Below are 15601 nucleotides of genomic sequence, written 5' to 3'. Positions count from 1 at the left end.
TTAGGGTATGGCAGGGGTTATCAGTGGCATGGTGTAATCAGTGTTAGCCTGAGGACCTCCCCTGAACCCTGTATTTACTGCAAGTCTAGATTTAGATGTTTGGTGGGTAGCTGGCTGCTGCCTTTATTCCTTAAAGGATTCCTAAAGATTGATAGCAGAAGAAAAGATAGAGAAACAATGGTCTAGACTATAACCCCACTGAGAGTCGGGAACTCCCTTGTCTAACACACTGTATAGTATATATACACAGGAAATACTCGTTCATTCATTCATTCCTTCCACAAAGTGGGGAAGGGTGTCCAAGTGAAAGAACCAGCACGCTCACGGGTACAAGAGAGTGTGAAGTATTTGGAAATTCCGTTCTCCACTGTGGTTGGCAAGTAGGCTGTGTGGCGAGCGCAGCAGGAGATGAGTCTAGAGATGGCTGCAGAGCCTGTATCTTAGAAGGATCTTGTCTCAGTCCAGGAGCTTGGGCTTTCAGAGGAAGGGGAGGGACAGTGACTGGAGGGTTTTTAGCAAGTGGCTGGCTAGAAGTCACTGGCTGTATGGAAGATGGGGAGGAACAAGACAGGGTGTACAGAGACCAGTTAAGAGGAAAATTTTGTGAAAATGTGGATGACAAATAATGAGGTCTAAACTAGGTGGTAGTGGGAGATTTGTTAAATATTTATGAGGCAGAATTGAGAGGACTTGGGAGTTGAGGGTGAAGAAGGCAGGTGAGACTTGGAAGATTCCGCCGCTTTTTGGATTAGGTGACTTGATGAGTAGGGCTATAATCAAGGGATCTAAGTGATGCAGAAGGAGCTGTGTGTGAAGGGAAGAAAAATGAATCTGGTTTTGTAATTGAATGGGTTTTTACTGAGTATTCAGATGTATCCTGTGTTTTCTGAGCTTGAGTGACCTGATATGTGTACTTTAGTTTTGGCGGGGTGTGTATTAAAGAGAAAACTGTCTACATTGTAGAGTTGCCCTCTTGTGGCTGAATTCAAATCTCAGCAGCGCTGAGGTCTGTGCGTGACTGGCTCTCTGCTGCCCCTTAGTGGCGGAAGATGTTCTCAGCAAGGAAAAAGAAAGGGAAGCATTTGTTCAAGTCTCCAAAGGTTTGGTGGTGTACTCATGCCCCTTAAAACTTTCCAGAAGTTAATGTGGTCATGTTGATGTGATGAGTGGATATGTCAAAACATCTCAAGTTAGAATTTTAAGAATTTCTTCCTCTTTTGATATGCTAGCAAAAGATTCAGGAATTGCTGGTTTGACACTTCTAGGTTTTTTTTTTATTATTAACATGTAACAATTCCTAGCTTTTTTTTTCCTTTTAAACTGTAAGATTATTTTCTATCCTCACTTCGATTCAGTTTTATCCACTTATTGTATAGAAACAAACAGCTAATTGATTACCTAATTCCTCCCTCTTTTTATATAGAACAAGTGCTTTACTTTAGCAGTCTGTTTGGTGGAACCTTTCTGGAGACATGGAGTGCGTTTGTCTCTACCGGGGGTAATTAATTAGCTTGCTAGAGTTCATAACACACGTGATAATTTCTGTTTGTCATTGAACAAAATATAATTTCTATTTGTATTTAATTTTGAAAGCTAGTGTTTTAATTGGCATAAAAGTTGTGATTTTTAACTTAGTAAAATTCTTTTCTAGATAAGCTCCGAAGAAGTATGCCTAATCTAGCTCGGATGCCAAGTACAACCGCTGTTAGTAGCAATGGCAGTTCTCCAGTCACCGTGCGGAATAGTCAGAGTTTTGACTCAAGCTTGCATGGAGCTGCAAATGGAATTTCAAGAATACAGTCTTGTAGTAAGTATGACAGTATTTTTGTATGTAATTTTAATTAGTTGTAACACCATTAGGAAAATCTTACTATTTCATTTCTTTCTTTCTCTTAAGAACACTACAGGAAACTTTTCTCCTTGTGACACTTTTTTGTCTTTCACCATGATAATTGAGTGGTATTTTCACTGGTGCCTATGTCACCAATTAATAATTAGTAAATTATATGCAATCCTTTATACCCAGGGATAGCAGTAGAAGCACTAAATGGTGATTGATTTGTTTACTCATCATACAAAAATGTTTTCTTTGCAGATCTGCCTCTTTTTAGCTGTGTACTTGATCTATTTACTTTGAGGAAAGCACACTTATTCTGTCTAGCTGTTACTTTGGTCTTATTTTTCACCAGTCCAGAGCTTTCCCCTGGCAAATGAAGTTCTATTTTAGTGTGTCTAAAGTAGGATTAATCTACTTCATTTCAGTTTGCCCCACAGTGTGTCATTCATCCTCTGTACGGTTTACCCAGTGATGAGCAGCACGGTGAAAGTAAAATCTAGTGTGTGTGTGTGTGTGTGTGTGTGTGTGTGTGTGTGTGTGTTCGCTTTGTGTGGGGATGTGCTGGCTCCAGGGCACCCCCCCACCTCCTACTCATGCTGTCTGTAGGGGTAGTTGGGGTTAAGTCTGAGGCTGACCCCTGGGTGGCAGATCCAAGGTCACAGTCCCAGTATTGATATGCCCAAACCCAGGAGGCCTGAAGTGTGTTCAGTGTGTGGCCAAGCGCCATCAACCAGATGTCTTAAGTCTGCACCCAGAAGACTCCCTGGTGGCCCTAACAGACTACCCTGTGTACCTCCAACACATGTCTAGAATGGGTTAGATTTTTGGTGCCTACCTCTGTCATTCAGTAAAGTGTTACACTTTACTGTCATTATGTCGTCTTCCATACTAGCCTACTGGCTCCCTCTGGGCTTGGACCATAGTGCATCTGATTTTCTGTCCCCAGCACCTGGCATGCTCCCGGGTACATTGAACTCTCAGTAAATGTTTGAACGAATGTATAAATGAATGCCATAGGGCTGTATCTTAGGGCTTGATCTGTTAATATTTGAATTAATGGCTTGTTTAAAGACAGAGAAGACAACCTGTGAACTAATGGTGGGAAACTGAGAAGACTACTAATTTTATGTCAGGAGGTTAGGACAATTGGCCAAATATACCATGATGAAATTTAACTGAGATAAAAATTCTACACTTGAGTACAAAAGTCAATAGTATAAGCATAGAAGGGAAAATACAGTTGTGATGGTAGCAAATAGGGTAATGATTAGGAGTTTTTGTGAACTCTAATTCACTGTGGGTTAATAGCACGATTCGAGTGCCAGAAAAATGCACGTAACCCAAAATAGAATAGAACATACACTACAAACCATGGCAGGTTTTGACGGAAGTGCTCAAGAAATGACGGGAACATGTCAAAAGGTTATAGGAAACAACTTGAAGAAACTCCCAGAGACCAAATCTGGGACAGTTTGAGCCGCAGAATAAATATTTATATTAAAGGATTATAACCCATAGGTTATTTAACTGTGGGTCCATACTTAATTGAATAAAATAAATGGAGAAGAGGGGAAATTCTTCTTTATAGAAGAATTGCAATTGATAAAACAAAAGAAGTGAAGAAAATAGAAAAACCATTGTAAGTCAAGCATAATAATGAGAGAAAACAAAAAAACCTGAGACCAATGTTCATGTGTAAGAGGAGGTCAGTCATGAACTTGTTTCAGATCTCAGGACTCTGCTCTCATTGACTTTTATTCCTAAGCACTGTAAGAGAATATTCTTTGTACATTCTAAGTGTGTATCATGAAGATTCCTAGTTCTGGGCCGTTCTACTTTCTGGAGTGAACAAAGGTAGGATACAGAAAGTTGGAGAGGCAGCCTGATATAGAAGGAAGACACTGGGTTAGCAGTCAAATACTTGAGTTTGGGTGTTTTTGTTTTTAATTTATTTTATTTTATTTATTTTTGGCTGCTTTGGGTCTTTGTTGCCATGCACGGGCTTTCTCTAGCTGCAGTGAGCGGGAGCTACTCTTCCTTCCGGTGCGCGGGCTTCTCACTGCGGTGGCTTCTCTCGTTGCAGAGCACGGGCTCTAGGCACGCGGGCTTCAGTAGTTGTGGCATGCGAGCTAAGTAGTTGTGGCATGTGAGCTCAGTAGTTGTGGCTTGCAGGCTCTAGAGTGCAGGCTCAGTAGTTGTGGCGCACGGGCTTAGCTGCTCTGCGGCATGTGGGATCTTCCTGGACCAGGACTCGAACCCGTGTCCCCTGCATTGGCAGGCGGATTCTTAACCACTGTGCAACCAGGGAAGTCCCTGGGTCTTTTCTTAATCATAAGTTCATGGGAAAGCTCCATATCCTTTCTGATTCTTGTTTTCTCATTTGTAAAATTAGGATTCTGTCTATTGATCTTAACTAGTTTCTCTTTGTTATTTTTTTAAACTCAAGGGTGGTTATCTATCTTGTGTGTAGGAGAATTAATGGGAGTATCTTCATGAATAATTTCATTTCAAATGATTTTGAAATTTTATTGAATCTGTAGATAAATTTTAGAAATGGTATCTTAAAAATATTAGTTTTCTAATGCGTTAACATGGAACATTCATTTATTTAGATCATCTTGTCAAAGTTCTATAGCTTTCTATATAGAGGTTAATACATCTATAATTTATTCCTAAGTATTTTATTTAAAAAAAAATTTTTTAACATCTTTATTGGGGTATAATTGCTTTACAATGGTGTGTTAGTTTCTGCTTTATAACAAAGTGAATCAATTATACATATACATATGTTCCCATATCTCTTCCCTCTTGCGTCTCCCTCCCTCCCACCCTCCCTATCTCACCCCTCCAGGCAGTCACAAAGCACTGAGCTGATCTCCCTGTGCTATGCGGCTGCTTCCCACTAGCTATCTACCTTATGTTTGGTAGTGTATATGTGTCCATGCCTCTCTCTCGCTTTGTCACAGCTCACCCTTCCCCCTCCCCATATCCTCAGGTCTGTTCTCTAGTAGGTCTGTGTCTTTATTCCTGTCTTACCCCTAGGTTCTTCATGACATATTTTTTTTCTTAAATTCCATATATGTGTGTTAGCATACAGTATTTGTCTCTCTCTTTCTGACTTACTTCACTCTGTATGACAGACTCTAGGTCCATCCACCTCATGACAAATAGCTCAATTTCGTTTCTTTTTATGGCTGAGTAATATTCCATTGTATATATGTGCCACATCTTCTTTATCCATTCATCCAATGATGGGCACTTAGGTTGTTTCCATCTCTGGGCTGTTGTAAATAGAGCTGCAGTGAACATTTTGGTACATGACTCTTTTTGAATTATGGTTTTCTCAGGGTATATGCCCAGTAGTGGGATTGCTGGGTCATATGGAAGTTCTATTTGTAGTTTTTTACGGAACCTCCATACTGTTCTCTGTAGTGGCTGTACCAATTCACATTCCCACCAACAGTGCAAGAGTGTTCCCTTTTCTCCACACCCTCTCCAGCATTTATTGTTTCTAGATTTTTTGTTGATGGCCATTCTGACTGGTGTGAGATGATATCTCATTGTAGTTTTGATTTGCATTTCTCTAATGATTAATGAAGTTGAGCATTCTTTCATGTGTTTCTTGGCAGTCTGTATATCTTCTTTGGAGAAATGTCTATTGAGGTCTTCTGCCCATTTTTGGATTGGGTTGTTTGTTTTCTTGTTATTGAGCTGCATGAGCTGCTTGTAAATTTTGGAAATTAATCCTTTGTCAGTTGTTTCATTTGCAAATACTTTCTCCCATTCTGAGGGTTGTCTTTTGGTCTTGTTTATGGTTTCCTTTGCTGTGCAAAAGCTTTGAAGTTTCATTAGGCCCCATTTGTTTATTTTTATTTCCATTTCTCTAGGAGGTGGGTCAAAAAGGAACTTGCTGTGAATTTTGTCATAGAGTGTTCTGCCTATGTTGTCCTCTAAGAGTTTGATAGTTTCTGGCCTTACATTTAGGTCTTGAATCCATTTTGAGCTTATTTTTGTGTATGGTGTTAGGGAGTGATTTAATCTCATACTTTTACATGTAGCTGTCCAGTTTTCCCAGCACCACTTATTGAAGAGGCTGTCCTTTCTCCACTGTACATTCCTGCCTCCTTTATCAAAGATCAGGTGACCATATGTGCATGGGTTTATCTCTGGGCTTTCTATCCTGTTCCATTGATCTATATTTCTGTGTTTGTGCCACTACCATACTGTCTTGATTACTGTAGCTTTGTAGTACAGTCTGAAGTCAGGGAGCCTGATTCCTCCCCAGCTCCATTTTTCATTCTCAAGATTGCTTTGGCTATTCGGGGTCTTTTGTGTTTCCATACAAATTGTGAAATTTTTTGTTCTGTGAAAAATGCCAGTGATAGTTTGATAGGGATTGCATTGAATATGTAGATTGCTTTGGATAGTATAGTCATTTTCACAATGTTGATTCTTCCAATCCAAGAACATGGTATGTATCTCCATCTATTTGTATCATCTTTAATTTCTTTAATCTGTGTCTTATAATTTTCTGCATACAGGTCTTTTGTCTCCTTAGGTAGGTTTATTCCTAGATATTTTATTCTTTTTGTTGCAGTGGTAAATGGGAGTGTTTTCTTGACTTCACTTTCAAATTTTTCATCATTAGTGTATAGGAATGACAGAGATTTCTGTGCATTAATTTTGTTTCCGGCTGCTTTACCAAATTCATTGATTAGCTCTAGTAGTTTTCTGGTAGCATCTTTAGGATTCTCTACGTATAGTATCATGTCATCTGCAAACAGTGACAGCTTGACTTCTTCTTTTCTGATTTGGATTCCTTTTATTTCCTTTCCTTCTCTGATTGCTGTGGCTAAAACTTCCAAAACTATGTTGAATAAGAGTGGTGAGAGTGGGCAACCTTGTCTTGTTCCTGATCTTAGTGGAAATGCTTTCAGTTTTTCACCATTGAGGATGATGTTGGCTGTGGTTTTGTCATATATGGCCTTTATTATGTTGAGGAAACTTCCCTCTATGCCTACTTTCTGCAGGGTTTTTATCATAAATGGTGTTGAATTTTGTCAAAAGCTTTCTCTGCATCTATTGAAATGATCATATGGTTTTTCTCCTTCAATTTGTTAATATGGTATATCACATTGATATATTTGCATATATTGAAGAATCCTTGCATTCCTGGAGTAAACCCCACTTGATCATGGTCTATGATCCTTTTAATGTGCTGTTGGATTCTGTTTGCTAATATTTTGTTGAGGATTTTTGCATCTATGTTCATCAGTGATATTGGCCTGTAGTTTTCTTTCTTTGTGACATCCTTGTCTGGTTTTGGTATCAAGGTGATGGTGGCCTCATAGAATGTATTTGGGAGTATTCCTCCCTCTGCTATATTTTGGAAGACTTTGAGAAGGATAGGTGTTAGCTCTTCTCTAAATGTGTGATAGAATTCGCCTGTGAAGCCATCTGGTCCTGGGCTTTTGTTTGTTGGAAGATTTTTAATCACAGTTTCAATTTCAGTGCTTGTGATTGGTCTCTTCATATTTTCTATTTCTTCCTGATTCAGTCTTGGCAGGTTGTGCATTTCTAAGAATTTGTCCATTTCTTCCAGGTTGTCCATTTTATTGGCATAGAGTTGCTTGTAGTAATCTCTCATGATCTTTTGTATTTCTGCAGCGTCCGTTGTTACTTCTCCTTTTTCATTTCTAATTCTATTGATTTGAGTCTTCTCACTTTTTTTCTTGATGAGTCCGGCTAATGGTTTATCTATTTTGTTTATCTTCTCAAAGAACCAGCTTTTAGTTTTATTGATCTTTGCTATCGTTTCCTTCATTTCTTTCTCATTTATTTCTGATCTGATTTTTATGATTTCTTTCCTTCTGCTAATTTTGGGCATTTTTTGCTCTTCTTTCTCTAAATGCTTTAGGTGCAAGGTTAGGTTGTTTATTCGAGGTGTTTCCTGTTTCTTAAGGTGAGCTTGTATTGCTATAAACTTCCCTCATAGAACTGCTTCTGCTGCATCCCATAGGTTTTGGGTCGTCGTGTCTCCATTGTCATTTGTTTCTAGGTATTTTTAAATTTCCTCTTTGATGTCTTCAGTGATCACTTCGTTATTAAGTCGTGTATTGTTTAGCCTCCATGTGTTTGTATTTTTTACAGATCTTTTCCTGTAATTGATATCTAGTCTCATGGCGTTGTGGTCGGAAAAGATACTTGATACAACTTCAATTTTCTTAAATTTACCAAGGCTTGATTTGCGACCCAAGATATGATCTATCCTGGAGAATGTTCCATGAGCACTTGAGAAGAATGTGTATTCTGTTGTTTTTGGATGGAGTGTCCTATAAATATCAATTAAGTCCATCTTGTTTAATGTATCATTTAAAGCTTGTGTTTCCTTATTTATTTTCATTTTGGATGATCTGTCCATTGGTGAAAGAGGGGTGTTAAAGTCCCCTACTATGAATGTGTTACTGTCGATTTCCCCTCTTATGGCTGTTAGTATTTGCCTTATGTATTGAGGTGCTCCTATGTTGGGTGCATAAATATTTACAATTGTTATATCTTCTTCTTGGATCGATCCCTTGATCATTATGTAGTGTCCTTCTTTGTCTCTTCTAATAGTCTTTATTTTAAAGTCTATTTTGTCTGATATGGGAATTGCTACTCCAGCTTTCTTTTGGTTTCCATTTGCATGGAATATCTTTTTCCATCCCCTTACTTTCAGTCTGTATGTGTCTCTAGGTCTGAAGTGGGTCTCTTGTAGACAGCATATATATGGGTCTTGTTTGTGTATCCGTTCAGCCAATCTGTATCTTTTGGTGGGAGCATTTAGTCCATTTACATTTAAGGTAATTATCGATATGTATGTTCCTATTCCCTTTTTCTAAATTGTTTTGGGTTTGTTATTGTAGGTCTTTTCCTTCTCTTGTGTTTCTTGCCTAGAGAAGTTCCTTTATCATATGTTGTAAAGCTGGTTTGGTGGTGCTGAACTCTCTCAGCTTTTGCTTGTCTGTAAAGGTTTTAATTTCTCTATCAAATCTGAATGAGATGCTTGCTGGGTAGAGTAATCTTGGTTGCAGGTTTTTCTCCTTCATCACTTTATATATGTCCTGCCAGTCCCTTCTGGCTTGCAGAGTTTCTGCTGAAAGATCAGCTGTTAACCTTATGGGGATTCCCTTGTGTGTTATTTGTCATTTCTCCCTTGCTACTTTTAATATGCTTTCTTTGTATTTAAATTTTGACAGTTTGATTAATATGTGTCTTGGTGTATTTCTCCTTGGATTTATCCTGTATGGGACTCTCTGTGCTTCCTGGTCTTGATTAACTATTTCCTTTCCCGTATTAGGGAAGTTTTCAACTATAATCTCTTCAAATATTTTCTCAGTCCCTTACTTTTCCTCTTCTTCTTCTGGAACCCCTATAATTCGAATGTTGGTGCGTTTAATGTTGTCCCAGAGGTCTCTGAGCTGCAGTAGTTATTTCCACTATTTTATCTTCCAGGTCACTTATCTGTTCTTCTGTCTCAGTTATTCTGCTATTGATCCCATGTAGAGAATTTTTCATTTCATTTATTGTGTTGTTCATCGTTGTTTGTTTCATCTTTAGTTCTTCTAGGTCTTTATTAAATGTTTCTTGCATTTTGTCTATTCTATTTCCAAGATTTTGGATCATCTTTACTATCATTATTATGAATTCTTTTTCAGGTAGACTGCCTACTTCCTCTTCATTTGTTAGGTCTGGTGGGTTTTTATCTTGCTCCTTCATCTGCTGTGGGTTTTTCTGTCTTCTCATTTTGCTTATCTTACTGTGTTTGGGGTCTCCTTTTTGCAGGCTGCAGGTTTGTAGTTCCCGTTGTTTTTGGTGTCTGTCCCCAGTGGCTAAGGTTGGTTCAGTGGGTTGTGTAGGCTTCCTGGTGGAGGGGACTAGTGCCTGTGTTCTGGTGGATTAGGCTGGATCTTGTCTGTCTGGTGGGCAGGTCCACGTCTGGTGGTGTGTTTTGGGGTGTCTGTGGCCTTATTATGATTTTAGGCAGCCTCTCTGCTAATGGGTGGGGTTGTGTTCCTGTCTTGCTAGTTGTTTGGCATAGGGTGTCCAGCACTGTAGCTTGCTGGTCGTTGAGTGAAGCTGGGTACTGGTGTTGAGATGGAGATCTCTGGGAGATTTTCGCTGTTTGATATTATGTGGAGCTGGGAGGTCTCTTGTGGACCAGTGTCCTGAAGTTGGCTCTCCCACCTCAGAGGCACAGCACTGATTCCTGGCTGCAGCACCAAGAGCCTTTCATCCACACGGCAAGTTCAGATTTTGTTGCCACTTGATCTTTCACTCAGTCTTGAATTGTATCTACTAGTTTAGGAGGGTCCTCTGTGGTGGCAGGGGTGGCTGTGGCTCAGTGGCAAGGACACAGGCCTTTAAAATGTTTTTTATAAATAGTATCTTTTTCAAATTTTAGTTTCTACTAGTTGGCTGGTGTTTAGAAATACAGTTGATTTTTGTATTTTGATGTTGTATTCAGCAGCTTTGCTAATAACTTCATTTATCCTAATAGTTATAAATTTGGAATATACCCATAACATAATGCATCTGAACACCAACGCATATTCAAGAATGTTCACAAAACCCCAAACTTAGAAATAACCAAGCTTTTCATCATCAGGAGAATGGACTTTGACATTCATTCAATGGAATACCCATAGCAATGCAAATATGGATGAATCTCAAAAACATAATATTGAGCCAAAGAAGAGAACATACTATATAATTCCATTTCCATGAAGTTCAACATAGGAATAACTAGTCTGTGGTGATAAAAGTGCAAATAACAGTGACTTTGGGGGAGTGCTGCCTGGGAGAGGGTATGTGAGAGCCTGCTGTGGTGCTGGCAGTGTTTCACGTCTTGTTGTGGATATGGTTACACGCGTGTGTTCACTTCAGAATTTCATTCTGCTCTAGGCTTAACGTTTAGGTACTTTATGTATGTTGTGTTTCAGAAGAAATTGGGCCGAATTCACCTGTTGAGTTTTTTTTAAAAATTAAGACTTTGTTTTTGAGCAGTTTGAGGTTTACAAAAAAATTGAGCAAGAAGTACAGAGTTCCCATATATCCCCGCATGTCCCCCTTCCCCTCCTCCAGTTTCCTCTGTTACTAACATCTTGCAGTAGTGGGGTATGTTTGTTACAGTTGATAAACCAATATGTTGGAACATTCACAGTTAGATGCTACTAAATTAAGGAATTGCAGAATTGGTTGGAAAGGATCTTGGAGATGATTTGCCAGCCAACACAAGTTTACTGTGTCCCTAAAGCTTGATGGAAACAGAACTATAGCAGAATCTTAGAGACCTCACTTTTCATCGAATTTTTTGGCTACCATACACATACATCAGCATTCCTACATATAGATTTCACTAATGTATACTTGAACAAAGCTAATTTAAGGAAATACTTTCAAGAGATATTAAAAAAAACAGACTTTATCTTTCTCCTCACTTTTTATCACAGATATCTATTGTATATTCTGTGCTTAAGTTCAAAATCAGTTAAACTGTTTTAGAGAACAGGGTCTGTTTGTGTTAACCGCATCACAAGTGTACTAGGCAGCAGAGGCTAGAGTGGTTAGTAAACAACAGGTAATGTATGTATAAGTTTATGATAAATTTGTGATTCAGTTTTTTCCTTGGAGAAAAGGATTTATAAAATTTTAAAATTTCTGCCAAACAGTTCATTGTTTTTTAATGTGAAATAGTGCACAATGATGGGCCAGTATATTGATGAAGTTCTTAAGGGTTCTTACCCAGAGAGCTCCCTTCATTTCACAGATTCTGCTGCTGTTATCAAGGTGGTACTTGCTGAGTGGTTACTCAGCCATTGTAAGGCTTTATGTGGATTAACTCATTTAGTCTTCCCACCAACCCTATGAGATAAATGTCATGATGAAAATTATTTAAGAAATATGTCTGTATGGGCTTCCCTGGTGGCGCAGTGGTTGAGAGTCCGCCTGCTGATCAGGGGACACGGGTTCGTGCCCCGGTCCGGGAAGATCCCACATGCCGTGGAGCGGCTGGGCCCGTGAGCCATGGCCACTGAGCCTACGCGCCCAGAGCCTGTGCTCCGCAATGGGAGAGGCAACAACAGTGAGAGGCCCGCGTACTGCAAAAAAAAAAAAAAAAAAGTCTGTACTAAGCTGTTTGTGCCTACCAATGCCACCTGTCTACCCTTCTATAATTACTGCTATTAAATTGTCCCCTTGTTTTTTTCTTTTTGTGGTACGTGGGCCTCTCACTGTTGTGGCCTCTCCCATTGCGGAGCACAGGCTCCGGACGTGCAGGCTCAGCGGCCATGGCTCACGGGCCCAGCCGCTCCGCGGAATGTGGGATCTTCCCGGACCGGGGCACGAACCCGTGTCCCCTGCATCGGCAGGCGGACTCTCAACCACTGTGCCACCAGGGAAGCCCTATCCCCTTGTTTTATCCTCATGAAACCATCCCCAGTGCAACCATCAAGAAATCCTAATGTCTTCCAAGCAAGCAAGGAAGAAATCCTGTGAGAACTCAGAGATGCTCAAATTTGTTAAAGGAAAGAAGGTTGTTGTTCCAGCTGGCTTCTAAATATAGTCAGGCACTCAAAAATGTTGCTGCTGATTGACAGAGTAGGAGACGCTTGTCACGAAGTAGAATTTTCCAATACTAAATGCAGTCTGGAACTCGTGTTTCATTTATCTACATGCATATATGTAGATAAATTTCTATACATGTAAAACCCTTTCAACAGTATCAGCTGCTTTGAACATAACACACGTGTACATAGTGGTAGGCGTTCTTTCATGTGAGCGTCCTTTGTTCTTCTAGTTCCGTCACCGGGGCAGCTTCAACACAGAATCCACAGCGTGGGACATTTCCCAGTGTCTGTCCGGCAGCCTCTTAAAGCCACAGCCTACGTGAGTCCAACCGTTCAAGGCAGCAGTAACATGCCTTTATCCAACGGCTTACAGTTATACTCCAACACGGGGATCCCTGCCCCCAACAAAGCTGCAGCTTCTGGGATAGTGGGCCGCAGCGCACTCCCAAGACCTTCATTGGCAATAAACGGGAGTAACCTGCCTCGAAGCAAAATTGCACAGCCTGTCAGAAGGTAAGAACCTTTGCTCGTTCTTCTGCAGTCTGCACTTAGAAACTGCTCCAGGAACCATCCTGACTTTGCCTTTGTCTAACCCTGGTAGGTCACTCTGCCCCTTCTGGCCTGACTCGTGACCTCCTGCCTCTGCATTTAATACCTTTTTAATCAATTTGTAATCAAAATGGGCAAAAATGTCGTTAGGCACATGCACATACACACCCTCCCCCAACAGTCGTGATTTTAAAAGCATCTTAGTGATATTTAACTGGGGCTTTATTAGCTTATGTTGGTGTAAGTTTGGTATGTTCCAGGTAGAATTTTTTTTTCTTTCAACATTCCAGCCTGCTTGCAGGGCACCTGTTCGATGATCTTATGGTTGTGACGTGCCCTTCTTGAACTGGATCTCCTGGAGTGTCTTATGGTTAAAAACAATTCATAAAAGCGAGTTGAGGACAGAGTAGAAGATGAGAAAATGGAGGCAGTAAATCAGCTCTTACAGGAAATTAGGATTTGGAGGAGGAGAGGGAGGGAACCATGGTAAAAGTGTGAAAAGGATGTGAGAACAAGTAATTTTTCTTTATGCATCGGGTAGCTATAAATAGTTTTTACTTTCCGATAAATAGGTGCTCAGATCAAAAACAAATTCAGAAACTATTGTAAAACAAACACAGAAAAGTGAGTAATCCTACTCTCCAGATAGAAACCATTTTGGTGCATGTTTGTTCAATGCCAGGCTGTGTTGCAGTTGTGACTGAATAGAATCACATAATTTGATGTATGTAGGTCATTGTGGACAGTCCATTTATCCTTGTATATATGTCTTCAAACTAACCTCTTGGAAGGGCTGTCACTGCCAGACAATGAGAGGGTCTGTTTCCACAAACTTAGGCAAACATTGGGTATTATCATTCTTTTTAAATTCTCAGCCAATATAATAGGCAAATCTTTGATTATTTGTAAGACAGAATAACATGAAGACATTTTCAATTTGTATTCAATGAAGTAACCACTTACGTTTTGGGGCCATTTTTCTCCTGAGTTTATCTGTTTCTGATTTTAAAATATTCTTTATACACTAAGGGTATTGATCATTTTCCACTTAGGTTGCAAATCTGCTTGTGCACATACAACATGCGTGGCAACGTGCCGAGAACTGGGCTTTCCATCAGATGAGCATGTTGAAGGCCCAGAAATACAGGCACATTTGGGAAGGTGCCAGCACGTTGTCACTGCTGGAGTGGCGGAGAGTAGATCAAAGTAAGTGATGGGACTCGTGGGATTACTTACAAGCCGTGTCCTTTTTTCATTCCTTTATAGTTTCCTTCAGCCTCCAAAGCCTCTGTCTTCACTCAGCACTCTGAGGGATGGAAACTGGAGAGATGGTTGCTACTGATGCAGTTCTATGTACGTTTGAACAGCTGGAAAGAAGTGGAAATGAGGGTCGTGTTACCTAGCTGGCTGGGTAACAGCGGGTGTCGGGATATTCTTTCCCTTCTGCGTTTTAACATATTTACTGCATTGTTTTTCAATGGACCAATCACCAGAGACTAATTATTGCACTTAAATATTTGCCTGAGATACTGCAGCGTTCACAAATCCATGGTTGCAGTATTGTGACACTTAGAGCTAGGAAGTTTTTGTAGAACTGATATGTACCTGAATCCTTTTTGAGAGAATTGAGATGTATCCATAATGCTTTCTTTGCCATCTGAGTTTCTTAAAGTAACTTGTTCAATTTACTTACATGTTCTAAACATCTTCCCATTACATGTTCTGTATTTTAATACACTGCATCTTTACAACCAGGTTCTATAACGTATGCTTTGAAATTCACTTTTTTATAGTTTACAGGAATTTTATTTTTTGTGCCTATTTCTTTTTACACCTACGTGAACCACTGTGGAACAACTTAAATTTTGTGCCATAAAAATATTTTTGTGGTAAGGTACTATTTTTTTAGCTCTAGGGATATATCAGCAAAAATCCATCATAACAATTTGAGAGGCATAAAATTATGTTGAATGAGCACAATGTAATCTGAAGCATTGAACACTGAGACAGCCAGACAACAGAGTGAAATGGTCTTGTTGTTTTCATTGTTAATTTATTGTCATACGTGGGTTTCATATTTATAATGGCATCACAAGCTCATTGCACTTAATACCTGCAATGTTTGCTACTGTACTACAATTGATTTTCAATACTTTTACAGAAGATGAAACTGTAACATTTTATTAATAATGCTTCTGGAAATGAACGCATTTTAAAGCAAATAAATCTTTTTGATAGACCTTTTACAAAATCCATTTGCACTAATGAATGCTTTCTTATGGTATATGACTTCATATTTGTTACTGTGTACACTGCTGTTTTGGAATGTTCAGAAATAAAGACTATTTCAGCAGTATCAGGTCACGCATGAATGTGCAGCATAAACAGTACGAATACCACGCCTACGTTTCACCACGACTGTGAAAGTATTGTCATTGTTATGCTCTCGTACAGAGCATTTATACCTGAGGCGGGTAGGCAGAATATTCACATTTGTAAACAGTTCTCTCTAAAATGCTTGGGAGAAGAGATGTGAGGTTTCAGTTCTGCGGTGGGGTTTCGGTACCACTTAGGATGGTCACTAGAACCCAAGGAGCCTCTTGCCCAG

At 39.6% G+C, this 15601-nt stretch overlaps 1 protein-coding gene across 2 annotated transcripts in view; it reads left to right on the top strand.

The window, feature by feature from the left end:
* SLAIN1 (SLAIN motif family member 1) overlaps window positions 1-15346 on the top strand; it is a 60513-nt gene extending 45167 nt beyond the window's left edge. For both annotated transcript variants that reach the window (XM_004276842.4, XM_033400107.2), the window contains 3 exons: window positions 1652-1807; window positions 12675-12957; window positions 14260-15346. In XM_004276842.4, the coding sequence (XP_004276890.1) occupies window positions 1652-1807; window positions 12675-12957; window positions 14260-14335 (515 nt within the window). In that variant the 3' untranslated portion in view covers window positions 14336-15346. The remainder of the gene's footprint in view (window positions 1-1651; window positions 1808-12674; window positions 12958-14259) is intronic.
* The last annotated feature ends 255 nt before the right edge of the window (window positions 15347-15601 follow it).

Source organism: Orcinus orca, chromosome 18, assembly GCF_937001465.1.
Source record: "Orcinus orca chromosome 18, mOrcOrc1.1, whole genome shotgun sequence".
Taxonomy (NCBI): Eukaryota; Metazoa; Chordata; class Mammalia; order Artiodactyla; family Delphinidae; genus Orcinus; species Orcinus orca.
This window is presented reverse-complemented; position numbering and strand designations above follow the sequence as displayed.